This window comes from Salvelinus namaycush, unplaced genomic scaffold (assembly GCF_016432855.1).
Source record: "Salvelinus namaycush isolate Seneca unplaced genomic scaffold, SaNama_1.0 Scaffold3945, whole genome shotgun sequence".
Taxonomy (NCBI): Eukaryota; Metazoa; Chordata; class Actinopteri; order Salmoniformes; family Salmonidae; genus Salvelinus; species Salvelinus namaycush.
Window position 1 is genome coordinate 3,969 of NW_024060947.1, and position 14,824 is coordinate 18,792.

At 44.4% G+C, this 14,824-nt stretch overlaps 1 protein-coding gene across 1 annotated transcript; it reads right to left on the reverse strand.

Moving 5' to 3' along the window:
• Positions 1-4,497: 4,497 nt before the first annotated feature.
• On the reverse strand, positions 4,498-11,325 carry LOC120040945 (gamma-glutamylaminecyclotransferase-like). The gene is made up of 2 exons (XM_038985928.1): positions 11,149-11,325; positions 4,498-5,232 (listed from the first exon to the last, which is right to left on the reverse strand). Exons 1-2 carry the CDS (start codon positions 11,188-11,190, stop codon positions 4,738-4,740), a joined length of 537 nt encoding a protein of 178 aa, XP_038841856.1. The 5' UTR covers positions 11,191-11,325; the 3' UTR covers positions 4,498-4,737.
• Between the last annotated feature and the right edge of the window lie 3,499 nt (positions 11,326-14,824).

Below are 14,824 nucleotides of genomic sequence, written 5' to 3' on the forward strand. Positions count from 1 at the left end.
CTGTCTCTAACCTGTCTGTCTGTCTCCAGGTGGATGGAGGTGATCCGTAGTGCTACCTGTCTGTCTCTAACCTGTCTGTCTGTCTCCAGGTGGATGGAGGTGATCCGTAGTGCTACCTGTCTGTCTCTAACCTGTCTGTCTGTCTCCAGGTGGATGGAGGTGATCCGTAGTGCTACCTGTCTGTCTCTAACCTGTCTGTCTGTCTCCAGGTGGATGGAGGTGATCCGTAGTGCTACCTGTTAAGCTAGTCGACCCCTCCTGACCCAGAGGAAGGATCCTTACTGACCACGGAGCCAGTGAGGACGAAGAGGACACTGATCAACCCTCTTCTAGACGGCTCCTTCCTGTCCTTCAGGCCTCTTCTTTCACCCTCTTCACCTCTGGAGTACCGGCTCACTTTACTCTAGGTTACTTTACTAACCGCCTGTCTGCGTTGCCACGACCGTTTTAGGTGGTTAGTAAAGTATATACTAAATATATATATATAGTATTTAGTATATACTAATATACTAAACAATATTTCCATATTTTTGAGAACATGGGAATAGTCCGTGGGCACCTAAAGAACAATCACGTCGAGTTTGGTTCATTTGGTGACCTCCTGAAAGACAGGAGACCCACATGACTGTATCTCTGTGTACACTTCCCAGATGTACAACTAGATGTTGGATAAAATGAGTAAATATGAAACTATTTGTGAAAAGATGTAATGTGATGTTAGCCTTCTAAATGAGAGTATTGATTTTCATATAAAAAGTTTAACGAGTCAGTGGCCAGACATTACATCAGGCGTCATGAAATCGCCCCTTCTTCCATTGAGTATAAAACCACTTCCTACAAAATGTTACATTAAGTCAGAATGCCGGGACGGAGTCCCCACGTTGAAATGGCTACAACTCTATAGGCCCTTAAAACAGGAAGGGGTAGCTACATGTGAAATGGTTAAGAACTACAACTCTATAGGCCGAGGAGACCATACAGTGTTGGCCACACGGCTAGAAATGATTCAACTCTAAAAACATTTCCACCGAAGGAACAAATGTTAGACGAGGTCTTTTCAGTCTGCAGCTGGAAATGTACGTAGCCTTGGACGAAGAATACAGACAACCTCCGAAAACATCTATTCTATGCGACAACATGGCGTACGCCTGACGTATCCATTAGAACCAGAGACTTTTCTGTTGACTCTCTCCATCAGACGGACCGGAGACAAGACACTCGGAAATATGTAAATTACAATTTATTTTCAAAGTACTAGTAATTTCTATGAGTCTCCCGCTCTTGAGCGGTCCCCACCCCCTTTCCTTAGTCTACCAAGCTGTCATATCGGTTTCGTCCACTAGGGACTTGTTTAGTACCCAATGTATAACTAATTGTGTGTGTGTGTTGATGTAATTCTGTGATTGATTAAGTTAGTTAGTAAATAAATAATTAAGACAATTTGTATATCGCCGATTCATGATTCTATGCTAGGGTTCGTGCAGATATGAAAATATCTGAACAGTTATTGAAAGGTTGAAACTTTTTATATGTTCCCGTGGTGCCCCGACTTCCTAGTTAATTAAAGTTACATGATTAGTTTAGTCGCATAATTAAATTACACAGAGAATCGATAATATACAGTCTTCACATTTAATGATAGTCAACGACACGACAGTGTCGTCTCCATGTTAGTCAACGACATCATCTGTGTCGTCTCCATGTTAGTCTATTCTATAACGCAGCAGAGCCATCATCGATGTGTCGTCTCCATGTTAGTCTATTCTATAACGCAGCAGAGCCATCATCTATGTGTCGTCTCCATGTTAGTCTATTCTATAACGCAGCAGAGCCATCATCTATGTGTCGTCTCCATGTTAGTCTATAACGCAGCAGAGCCATCATCTATGTGTCGTCTCCATGTTAGTCTATTCTATAACGCAGCAGAGCCATCATCTATGTGTCGTCTCCATGTTAGTCTATTCTATAACGCAGCAGAGCCATCATCTATGTGTCGTCTCCATGTTAGTCTATTCTATAACGCAGCAGAGCCATCATCTATGTGTCGTCTCCATGTTAGTCTATTCTATAACGCAGCAGAGCCATCATCGATGTGTCGTCTCCATGTTAGTCTATAACGCAGCAGAGCCATCATCTATGTGTCGTCTCCATGTTAGTCTATTCTATAACGCAGCAGAGCCATCATCGATGTGTCGTCTCCATGTTAGTCTATAACGCAGCAGAGCCATCATCTATGTGTCGTCTCCATGTTAGTCTATTCTATAACGCAGCAGAGCCATCATCGATGTGTCGTCTCCATGCTAGTCTATAACGCAGCAGAGCCATCATCGATGTGTCGTCTCCATGTTAGTCTAGTCTATAACGCAGCAGAGCCATCATCTATGTGTCGTCTCCATGTTAGTCTATTCTATAACGCAGCAGAGCCATCATCGATGTGTCGTCTCCATGTTAGTCTATTCTATAACGCAGCAGAGCCATCATCTATGTGTCGTCTCCATGTTAGTCTATTCTATAACGCAGCAGAGCCATCATCGATGTGTCGTCTCCATGTTAGTCTATTCTATAACGCAGCAGAGCCATCATCGATGTGTCGTCTCCATGTTAGTCTATTCTATAACGCAGCAGAGCCATCATCTATGTGTCGTCTCCATGTTAGTCTATTCTATAACGCAGCAGAGCCATCATCTATGTGTCGTCTCCATGTTGGTCTATTCTATAACGCAGCAGAGCCATCATCTATGTGTCGTCTCCATGTTAGTCTATTCTATAACGCAGCAGAGCCATCATCTATGTGTCGTCTCCATGTTAGTCTATTCTATAACGCAGCAGAGCCATCATCTATGTGTCGTCTCCATGTTAGTCTATTCTATAACGCAGCAGAGCCATCATCGATGTGTCGTCTCCATGTTAGTCTATTCTATAACGCAGCAGAGCCATCATCTATGTGTCGTCTCCATGTTAGTCTATTCTATAATGCAGCAGAGCCATCATCTATGTGTCGTCTCCATGTTAGTCTATTCTATAACGCAGCAGAGCCATCATCTATGTGTCGTCTCCATGTTAGTCTATAACGCAGCAGAGCCATCATCTATGTGTCGTCTCCATGTTAGTCTATTCTATAACGCAGCAGAGCCATCATCTATGTGTCGTCTCCATGTTAGTCTATTCTATAACGCAGCAGAGCCATCATCGATGTGTCGTCTCCATGTTAGTCTATTCTATAACGCAGCAGAGCCATCATCGGTGTGTCGTCTCCATGTTAGTCTATTCTATAACGCAGCAGAGCCATCATCTATGTGTCGTCTCCATGTTAGTCTATTCTATAACGCAGCAGAGCCATCATCGGTGTGTCGTCTCCATGTTAGTCTATTCTATAACCCAGCAGAGCCATCATCTATGTGTCGTCTCCATGTTAGTCTATTCTATAACGCAGCAGAGCCATCATCGATGTGTCGTCTCCATGTTAGTCTATTCTATAACGCAGCAGAGCCATCATCTATGTGTCGTCTCCATGTTAGTCTATTCTATAACGCAGCAGAGCCATCATCTATGTGTCGTCTCCATGTTAGTCTATTCTATAACGCAGCAGAGCCATCATCGATGTGTCGTCTCCATGTTAGTCTATTCTATAACGCAGCAGAGCCATCATCTATGTGTCGTCTCCATGTTAGTCTATTCTATAACGCAGCAGAGCCATCATCGGTGTGTCGTCTCCATGTTAGTCTATTCTATAACCCAGCAGAGCCATCATCTATGTGTCGTCTCCATGTTAGTCTATTCTATAACGCAGCAGAGCCATCATCTATGTGTCGTCTCCATGTTAGTCTATTCTATAACGCAGCAGAGCCATCATCTATGTGTCGTCTCCATGTTAGTCTATAACGCAGCAGAGCCATCATCGATGTGTCGTCTCCATGTTAGTCTATTCTATAACGCAGCAGAGCCATCATCTATGTGTCGTCTCCATGTTAGTCTATTCTATAACGCAGCAGAGCCATCATCTATGTGTCGTCTCCATGTTGGTCTATTCTATAACGCAGCAGAGCCATCATCGATGTGTCGTCTCCATGTTGGTCTATTCTATAACGCAGCAGAGCCATCATCGATGTGTCGTCTCCATGTTAGTCTATAACGCAGCAGAGCCATCATCGATGTGTCGTCTCCATGTTGGTCTATTCTATAACGCAGCAGAGCCATCATCGATGTCATGGTAACAAGCGTTCTATTATAAAGGCTGTCATGGTAACAAGCGTTCTATTATAAAGGCTGTCATGGTAACATGCGTTCTATTATAAAGGCTGTCATGGTAACAAGCCTTCTATTATAAAGGCTGTCATGGTAACTGTAATATTAGTGTATTGTTTTTTTCTCTAGACTTGAGTCTCATTTGCAGTAAAGTTTAGGCAACAAATAATATTGGATTGTTTTCTTTACATGTTTTAGCTGTGAGTTCGGTTCACATGAACCACTTTTTATTTTACACACAGAGACAGATCATGTAGATCATATTCTTTGTTTAATTAGTTAAAACCTGCATTTCTCCCTAGCAGGGATTTATTACATGTTTCAGTACAACAACAACAAAGTGTCTCCTTTTAGGGCCCTCAGGAGTTTGCATCCCTGGACAGTAGAAAGTAGCTGTAAAAACAACATATCTAAAAAGCTATCCTGTGTAGCAGCCTCTCTATCCTCTAGCCAGGTCCCAGACCTGCTGGTGCTACCATGATGGCACCCAGGCTATAGATCCTTCAGTGGAACTCTGTCCTCCCTGTCGACGTACACCAAGCCATGGTCTCCGTAGGCGTCGTAGTTCCCGTAGAAGTTGTGTTTGAGCCAGGCAGGCTGGTAGGAGGTGGTGCTGTAGAAGAAGGCCTCCATCACGCTGCCTGGGCTCCTCTCTGTCCCCTTCCAGTCCTCCAGCTCTATCTGAACGGAGGTGCGTTGGTACATGGTGGGGCAGCCCTCGAAGGCGTCCAGGAAGCTCAGCATGGTGTCATCCACCCTGTACACCTCCCCCTGGACCCTGTGACCTTCCCCGGGGCGGTTCAGCAGGTAGGGGATGTTGTACTTCCCGGCGATCACCAGCGGGTAGACATCTACGGTGCGGGCGTGACCACAGAACTCTGCTTTCCCGTTCCCTTGGTCCGGCAGCATCCTGAAGTAGTTGGGCTGACCCTTCTTCAGAGTCCCATAGACAAAGATATAAGTCATCTGGACCGGCGGGAGGTAGATCTGGAAACGGGACAAACATGGAACACAGTTAAATGGATAACCTGCAGTTGATACACCCATTTCTGGACCTCTAAATGATGTGGACCACCGGAGGACTGGAGGACGGGCTCAGAGTAATGGCTGGAATGGAGTGGATGGAATGGAGTGGATGGAATGGAGTGGATGGAATGGAGTGGATGGAATGGATGGAATGGATGGAATGGAGTGGATGGAATGGAGTGGATGGAATGGATGGAATGGATGGAATGGAGTGGATGGAATGGAGTGGATGGAATGGAGTGGATGGAATGGATGGAATGGAGTGGATGGAATGGATGGAATGGAGTGGATGGAATGGATGGAATGGATGGAGTGGATGGAATGGATGGAATGGATGGAATGGAGTGGATGGAATGGAGTGGATGGAATGGAGTGGATGGAATGGAGTGGATGGAATGGAGTGGATGGAATGGAGTGGATGGAGTGGAGTGGAAACAAACACATGAAAACCATGCGTTCTGATTGGATAGGAACTGGCCGTATGGAAAGTTACTGAGTCAGACGAGGGGAAGGATGGATAGGAACTGGCCGTATGGAAAGTTACTACTGAGTCAGACAAGGGGAAGGATGGATAGGAACTGGCCGTATGGAAAGTTACTACTGAGTCAGACAAGGGGAAGGATGGATAGGAACTGGCTGTATGGAAAGTTACTGAGTCAGACAAGGGGAAGGATGGATAGGAACTGGCCATATGGAAAGTTACTGAGTCAGACAAGGATGGATAGGAACTGGCCGTATGGAAAGATACTGAGTCAGACAAGGGGAAGGATGGATAGGAACTGGCTGTATGGAAAGTTACTGAGTCAGACAAGGGGAAGGATGGATAGGAACTGGCCATATGGAAAGTTACTGAGTCAGAAAAGGGGAAGGATGGATAGGAACTGGCTGTATGGAAAGATACTGAGTCAGACAAGGGGAAGGATGGATAGGAACTGGCTGTATGGAAAGATACTGAGTCAGACAAGGGGAAGGATGGATAGGAACTGGCTGTATGGAAAGTTACTGAGTCAGACAAGGGGAAGGATGGATAGGAACTGGCTGTTTGGAAAGTTACTGAGTCAGACAAGGGGAAGGATGGATAGGAACTGGCTGTATGGAAAGTTACTGAGTCAGACAAGGGGAAGGATGGATAGGAACTGGCTGTATGGAAAGTTACTGAGTCAGACAAGGGGGAGGATGGATAGGAACTGGCTGTATGGAAAGTTACTGAGTCAGACAAGGGGAAGGATGGATAGGAACTGGCTGTATGGAAAGTTACTGAGTCAGACAAGGGGAAGGATGGATAGGAACTGGCTGTATGGAAAGTTACTGAGTCAGACAAGGGGAAGGATGGATAGGAACTGGCTGTATGGAAAGATACTGAGTCAGACAAGGATGGATAGGAACTGGCTGTATGGAAAGATACTGAGTCAGACAAGGGGAAGGATGGATAGGAACTGGCTGTATGGAAAGTTACTGAGTCAGACAAGGGGAAGGATGGATAGGAACTGGCCGTATGGAAAGTTACTGAGTCAGACAAGGGGAAGGATGGATAGGAACTGGCTGTATGGAAAGATACTGAGTCAGACAAGGGGAAGGATGGATAGGAACTGGCTGTATGGAAAGATACTGAGTCAGACAAGGGGAAGGATGGATAGGAACTGGCTGTTTGGAAAGTTACTGAGTCAGACAAGGGGAAGGATGGATAGGAACTGGCTGTATGGAAAGTTACTGAGTCAGAAAAGGGGAAGGATGGATAGGAACTGGCCGTATGGAAAGTTACTGAGTCAGACAAGGGGAAGGATGGATAGGAACTGGCTGTATGGAAAGATACTGAGTCAGACAAGGGGAAGGATGGATAGGAACTGGCTGTATGGAAAGTTACTGAGTCAGACAAGGGGAAGGATGGATAGGAACTGGCCGTATGGAAAGTTACTGAGTCAGACGAGGGGAAGGATGGATAGGAACTGGCTGTATGGAAAGATACTGAGTCAGACAAGGGGAAGGATGGATAGGAACTGGCTGTATGGAAAGTTACTGAGTCAGACAAGGGGAAGGATGGATAGGAACTGGCTGTATGGAAAGATACTGAGTCAGACAAGGGGAAGGATGGATAGGAACTGGCTGTATGGAAAGTTACTGAGTCAGACAAGGGGAAGGATGGGAGGAGGGGAGGAGGAGGCCAGCTGGGGAACTAGGGAGGAGGCCAGCCGGGGAACTAGGGAGGAGGAGGCCAGCTGGGGAACTAGGGAGGAGGAGGCCAGCTGGGGAACTAGGGAGGAGGAGGCCAGCTGGGGAACTAGGGAGGAGGAGGCCAGCTGGGGAACTAGGGAGGAGGAGGCCAGCTGGGGAACTAGGGAGGAGGAGGCCAGCTGGGGAACTAGGGAGGAGGAGGCCAGCTGGGGAACTAGGGAGGAGGAGGCCAGCTGGGGAACTAGGGAGGAGGAGGCCAGCTGCGGAACTAGGGAGGAGTGAGGAATTCATCTCGAGGTCAAGTCAACAGATGAAGTGAGAAGAAACCTCTGGGAGGGGGGCCAGAGGGGCCCACCACAACGACCCTCCTACTACAGTCCTCTCTCACACAGAGGGGCCCACCACAACAACCCTCCTACTACAGTCCTCTCTCACACAGAGGGGCCCACCCCAACGACTCTCCTACTACAGTCCTCTCTCACACAGAGGGGCCCACCACAACGACCCTCCTACTACAGTCCTCTCTCACACAGAGGGGCCCACCACAACAACCCTCCTACTACAGTCCTCTCTCACACAGAGGGGCCCACCACAACGACCCTCCTACTACAGTCCTCTCTCACACAGAGGGGCCCACCCCAACAACCCTCCTACTACAGTCCTCTCTCACACAGAGGGGCCCACCACAACAACCCCCCTACTACAGTCCTCTCTCACACAGAGGGGCCCACCACAACGACCCTCCTACTACAGTCCTCTCTCACACAGAGGGGCCCACCACAACAACCCTCCTACTACAGTCCTATCTCACACAGAGGGGCCCACCACAACAACCCTCCTACTACAGTCCTCTCTCACACAGAGGGGCCCACCCCAACAACCCTCCTACTACAGTCCTCTCTCACACAGAGGGGCCCACCCCAACGACCCTCCTACTACAGTCCTCTCTCACACTACAGTCCTCTCTCACACAGAGGGGCCCACCCCAACAACCCTCCTACTACAGTCCTCTCTCACACAGAGGGGCCCACCCCAACGACCTTCCTACTACAGTCTTCTCTCACACTACAGTCCTCTCTCACACAGAGGGGCCCACCCCAACAACCCTCCTACTACAGTCCTCTCTCACACAGAGGGTCCCACCACAACGACCCTCCTACTACAGTCCTCTCTCACACAGAGGGGCCCACCCCAACAACCCTCCTACTACAGTCCTATCTCACACAGATACACAGGTTCTAGCATCAGGGAGGGCCGTGACTTTTTAAAATATATATATATATATTTTACCTTTATTTTACTAGGCAAGTCAGTTAAGAACAAATTCTTATTTACAATGACGGCCCTAGGAACAATGGGTTAACTGCCTTGTTCAGGGGCAGAACGACATATTTGTACCTTGTCAGTTCAGGGATTAAATCTTTGAACCTTTCAGTTACTAGTCCAACGGCTCTAACCACTAGGCTGCCTGCCGCCCACTACACCAGTGAGAGGAACCAATTCAGTTCCTCCCTAGCAACAGAGATGCATTGGCTGTGTTCGGAGTTGACCCGCCTAGTAGGAGGTTATAATTACATGTTGTGTCATCATGCTTTGTCTTCGCAGCTGAATGAACCAGTGGGTGGATAGACTGGGTTTGTCTTGGCAGCTGAATGAACCAGTGGGTGGATAGACTGGGTTTGTCTTGGCAGCTGAATGAACCAGTGGGTGGATAGACTGGGTTTGTCTTTGCAGCTGAATGAACCAGTGGGTGGATAGACTGGGTTTGTCTTTGCAGCTGAATGAACCAGTGGGTGGATAGACTGGGTTTGTCTTGGCAGCTGAATGAACCAGTGGGTGGATAGACTGGGTTTGTCTTGGCAGCTGAATGAACCAGTGGGTGGATAGACTGGGTTTGTCTTTGCAGCTGAATGAACCAGTGGGTGGATAGACTGGGTTTGTCTTCGCAGCTGAATGAACCAGTGGGTGGATAGACTGGGTTTGAGCTTTTCCTCGTCGTCCGTTTTAAGTTTATAATAAATGTAAAATACAAAAAACCCTGTATAGCCTCAAAACATGGTTAAAACAATCGTTTTGATATCATGGATGGTAAGTCCTGGCATCCATAACCCCGGTGGTACATTTCTCCATCTTTTCACCTCAAACTGCTGATTGCAGCTTTGCTTTACAACAATAGCTGATAACTCGCTGCTTTCAGTTGCTGTCAACTAGCTGATAACTAGCTGATAACTAGCTGCTTTCAGTTGCTGATAACTAGCTGATAACTAGCTGATAACTCGCTGATAACTCGCTGATAACTCGCTGCTTTCAGTTGCTGATAACTAGCTGATAACTAGCTGATAACTAGCTGATAACTAGCTGCTTTCAGTTGCTGATAACTAGCTGATAACTAGCTGATAACTAGCTGCTTTCAGTTGCTGATAACTAGCTGATAACTAGCTGATAACTAGCTGCTTTCAGTTGTTATAACTAGCTGATAACTAGCTGCTTTTGTAACAGGGTTATATTGGTGATTCCCCTTGCCACTTTATTGTTAAGCCAATGGGTTTTTGGTTTTAGTTTTGTCTAGCCGTCACCTACTCAACATGGCATCTTATTGGCTGGTTTGCGTAGCTTGCTTACGAGGGAGGATGTTTCATTAGAATCGTCCCAGTGAACAAGCACCAAACCAGCGGTAAGTTGTTGGTTGCAAAGCACTGTACATCAAAAGTGATTTTTATACTCCCAAGTGATGATTTAAGTGTACAATTTATATACATTTGTTTGTAAATGTTATTCGAACATCACACATAAGATGCAATGTTTTTTGGAGAATATTGGTTGTGCATTTTGGTTGTAAAGAATTCCCGCCAGTACTAGCTAGCAACTTACTGTGTCTGGTGGGGGGGGTTCATATATTTTGTACAGTGCGTGAGTGCAGAGTTGGATGGTGAGCCGTGCATTGCATGACGTGCAATTTTGTGCTGTTCCTACCAGGTACATTGTTAAAGAATAAATCTCCATGACTGGTGCTACATGTTGGAATTCGTGTCGAGGATTGATTGTACACAACGCAAGAAGAGTACTGTTACACTTTCAGTTGTTATAACTAGCTGATAACTAGCTGATAACTAGCTGCTTTCAGTTGTTATAACTAGCTGATAACTAGCTGCTTTCAGTTGCTGATAACTAGCTGATAACTAGCTGCTTTCAGTTGTTATAACTAGCTTAACTAATTGTTTTAAAACTACAGCAACAAAAGAGAGATCTGAGCCAAAGTAGTAAACTAGTTTAGTCTTCTGCAGATTCTCCAAATCCTCTCCTCTGGAGAGCGACTGTGCGCAGGGTTTTATCCCAGCCCAGCACTACACGTCAATCAGATGTATGTAAAGACTGAAGGTGCAGAAACCCTAGATAGTTGATGAGTATTTCCATACAGCCAGTTCCTATCCATCCTTCCCTCGTCTGACTCAGTATCTTTCCATACAACTAGTTGATGAGTATTCATGCTTGTTAATGGCTGGAACGAAAACACCCAGGTCTCCAGGACTGAGGTTTCGTTTAGAAATGCATTAAAGAAAAAGTCATTTATTCGCCAGAAACGTAGTTGGATTACAGTAACTACACAAGTGCATCCATCTCAAGTCATAACCGAACCGGTATATCGGCAACGTTAGATGATTATATAATAAAATACATTGAAACACAAGTTGTTGTTCTGCTTACCAACAGCGAAGTGAGTAAAGCAGCTCCTCGAAAGCCTCTCATTACGTCTTGTCTTCGACGAGGTTTAACGGCGCAGGTGTAATGTCGGCTACACTGACACCGGACTGAAGAGCAGAGGGGGGGTTTCCGGTCTTCGACGAGGTTTAACGGCGCAGGTGTCGGCTACACTGACACCGGACTGAAGAGCAGAACGCTCAACGAGCAGGGGGGGGGGTTTCCGGTACAATGTTGTCGTCCCGAATTTCCTTCATTTTGTGGCTAGAGTTAAATAGTTTCTAAAGAACAAACTTCACGTCTGGATAGGCAACCGAAATTAATAATTAATGTATGCGTGTTATATTAAACATAGAGAGAGTCAAATGTTGGCAAGCAATACACATGGCTGAGTTATTATCCTTACACTTTCAAAAATACTAGTCGAATAAGACACGGGAGAGATGAATTCTGGCAAAGAGATTTATTTATAGACTAATACAAATCAGTAGCGGATTTAGGTACGGGCATCCAATGTGTTGCATTAGCGCCACCTACAGACTGGAGTTCAACTCCCTTATACATTACTTGAAAAATACACACATACTAAATAAATACCCGACCATCTAACACTACACTCACTAATTTCTAAATTATATAAAATACAATGAACACCCCCCCTACTCTAATAATTAAATTAAACAACTTCTGCTCTACTCTCTCTACCCTGGAAACCTCAACCTGCCTCTCTCGCACGGGACATGTCTGATCCCCGGCTCCATGGGCACCCCTACAATTAACACATTCCACCACTTTCCCCAATATTCATCATTAATCGCTGTCTAAGATTGTTTTAACACATTCCACCACTTTCCCCAATATTCATCATTAATAGCTGTCTAAGATTGTTTTAACACATTCCACCACTTTCCCCAATATTCATCATTAATAGCTGTCTAAGATTGTTTTAACACATTCCACCACTTTCCCCAATATTCATCATTAATAGCTGTCTAAGATTGTTTTAACACATTCCACCACTTTCCCCAATATTCATCATTAATCGCTGTCTAAGATTGTTTTAACACATTCCACCACTTTCCCCAATATTCATCATTAATAGCTGTCTAAGATTGTTTTAACACATTCCACCACTTTCCCCAATATTCATCATTAATAGCTGTCTAAGATTGTTTTAACACATTCCACCACTTTCCCCAATATTCATCATTAATAGCTGTCTAAGATTGTTTTAACACATTCCACCACTTTCCCCAATATTCATCATTAATCGCTGTCTAAGATTGTTTTAACACATTCCACCACTTTCCCCAATATTCATCATTAATCGCTGTCTAAGATTGTTTTAACACATTCCACCACTTTCCCCAATATTCATCATTAATCGCTGTCTAAGATTGTTTTAACACATTCCACCACTTTCCCCAATATTCATCATTAATCGCTGTCTAAGATTGTTTTAACACATTCCACCACTTTCCCCAATATTCATCATTAATCGCTGTCTAAGATTGTTTTAACACATTCCACCACTTTCCCCAATATTCATCATTAATCGCTGTCTAAGATTGTTTTAACACATTCCACCACTTTCCCCAATATTCATCATTAATCGCTGTCTAAGATTGTTTTAACACATTCCACCACTTTCCCCAATATTCATCATTAATCGCTGTCTAAGATTGTTTTAACACATTCCACCACTTTCCCCAATATTCATCATTAATCGCTGTCTAAGATTGTTTTAACACATTCCACCACTTTCCCCAATATTCATCATTAATCGCTGTCTAAGATTGTTTTAACACATTCCACCACTTTCCCCAATATTCATCATTAATCGCTGTCTAAGATTGTTTTAACACATTCCACCACTTTCCCCAATATTCATCATTAATCGCTGTCTAAGATTGTTTTAACACATTCCACCACTTTCCCCAATATTCATCATTAATCGCTGTCTAAGATTGTTTTAACACATTCCACCACTTTCCCCAATATTCATCATTAATCGCTGTCTAAGATCGTTTTCAACTACTGTAATGAGAAAGCGGTTTCACCCAATCAACTCTCGCGAGATTTGTGATCTGTGGCTTAAACACTGTTCATGCAGAGGGCTCCCTCTGTTGGCCGCAGCAAATGTAGTTGTGTTGTGTTTGAGCTGCTTTTGAAGCAAAAAAAAAAAAAAACTTGAAGTTTCCCAAAAATATATAAAACATTATTTCAACAACAACAAAAATACGTTTTGGTCTTACTGCTATTAGCCCCATACAGACGCATTGAATAACAGATTCACTCCCTGGTCTTACTGCTATTAGCCCCATACAGACGCATTGAATAACAGATTCAGTCTCACACCCAGGCTTTTGACCTTCTGCTATGTATTACACTTACAAAAGTCTTGATAATTGAAAATATTTAATGCACCTGTTTAAAAATATATAGTTAAATAAAAGGAATCTATATACATATTAGATGTGCATAGGCCATTTGTTATTTTTTTTACACAAAATACAGTCGTCTCTAAGTGTCAAAACCACCATGACAAAAAAATTACATGATTATAACGTTTTTTCAAAAGTTTATGTACTTGGTTACCATGGATATGAATAGTGACCGTGGAGAACATGTTGATGGTTACCATGGATATGAATAGTGACCGTGGAGAACATGGACGTCATGGAGGGAGATTCACATGTTGATGGTTACCATGGATATGAATAGTGACCGTGGAGAACATGTTGATGGTTACCATGGATATGAATAGTGACCGTGGAGAACATGTTGATGGTTACCATGGATATGAATAGTGACCGTGGAGAACATGGACGTCATGGAGGGAGATTCACATGTTGATGGTTACCATGGATATGAATAGTGACCGTGGAGAACATGTTGATGGTTACCATGGATATGAATAGTGACAGTGGAGAACATGTTGATGGTTACCATGGATATGAATAGTGACAGTGGAGAACATGGACGTCATGGAGGGAGATTCACATGTTGATGGTTACCATGGATATGAATAGTGACCGTGGAGAACATGTTGATGGTTACCATGGATATGAATAGTGACCGTGGAGAACATGTTGATGGTTACCATGGATATGAATAGTGACCGTGGAGAACATGGACGTCATGGAGGGAGATTCACATGTTGATGGTTACCATGGATATGAATAGTGACCGTGGAGAACATGTTGATGGTTACCATGGATATGAATAGTGACCGTGGAGAACATGGACGTCGTGGAGGGAGATTCACATGTTGATGGTTACCATGGATATGAATAGTGACAGTGGAGAACATGTTGATGGTTACCATTGATATGAATAGTGACAGTGGAGAACATGTTGATGGTTACCATGGATATGAATAGTGACAGTGGAGAACATGTTGATGGTTACCATGGATATGAATAGTGACAGAGGAGAAATATGGACGTCATGGAGGGAGATTCACATGTTGATGGTTACCATGGATATGAATAGTGACCGTGGAGAACATGTTGATGGTTACCATGGATATGAATAGTGACAGAGGAGAACATGTTGATGGTTACCATGGATATGAATAGTGACAGAGGAGAACATGGACGTCGTGGAGGGAGATTCACATGTTGATGGTTACCATGGATATGAATAGTGACAGTGGAGAACATGTTGATGGTTACCATGG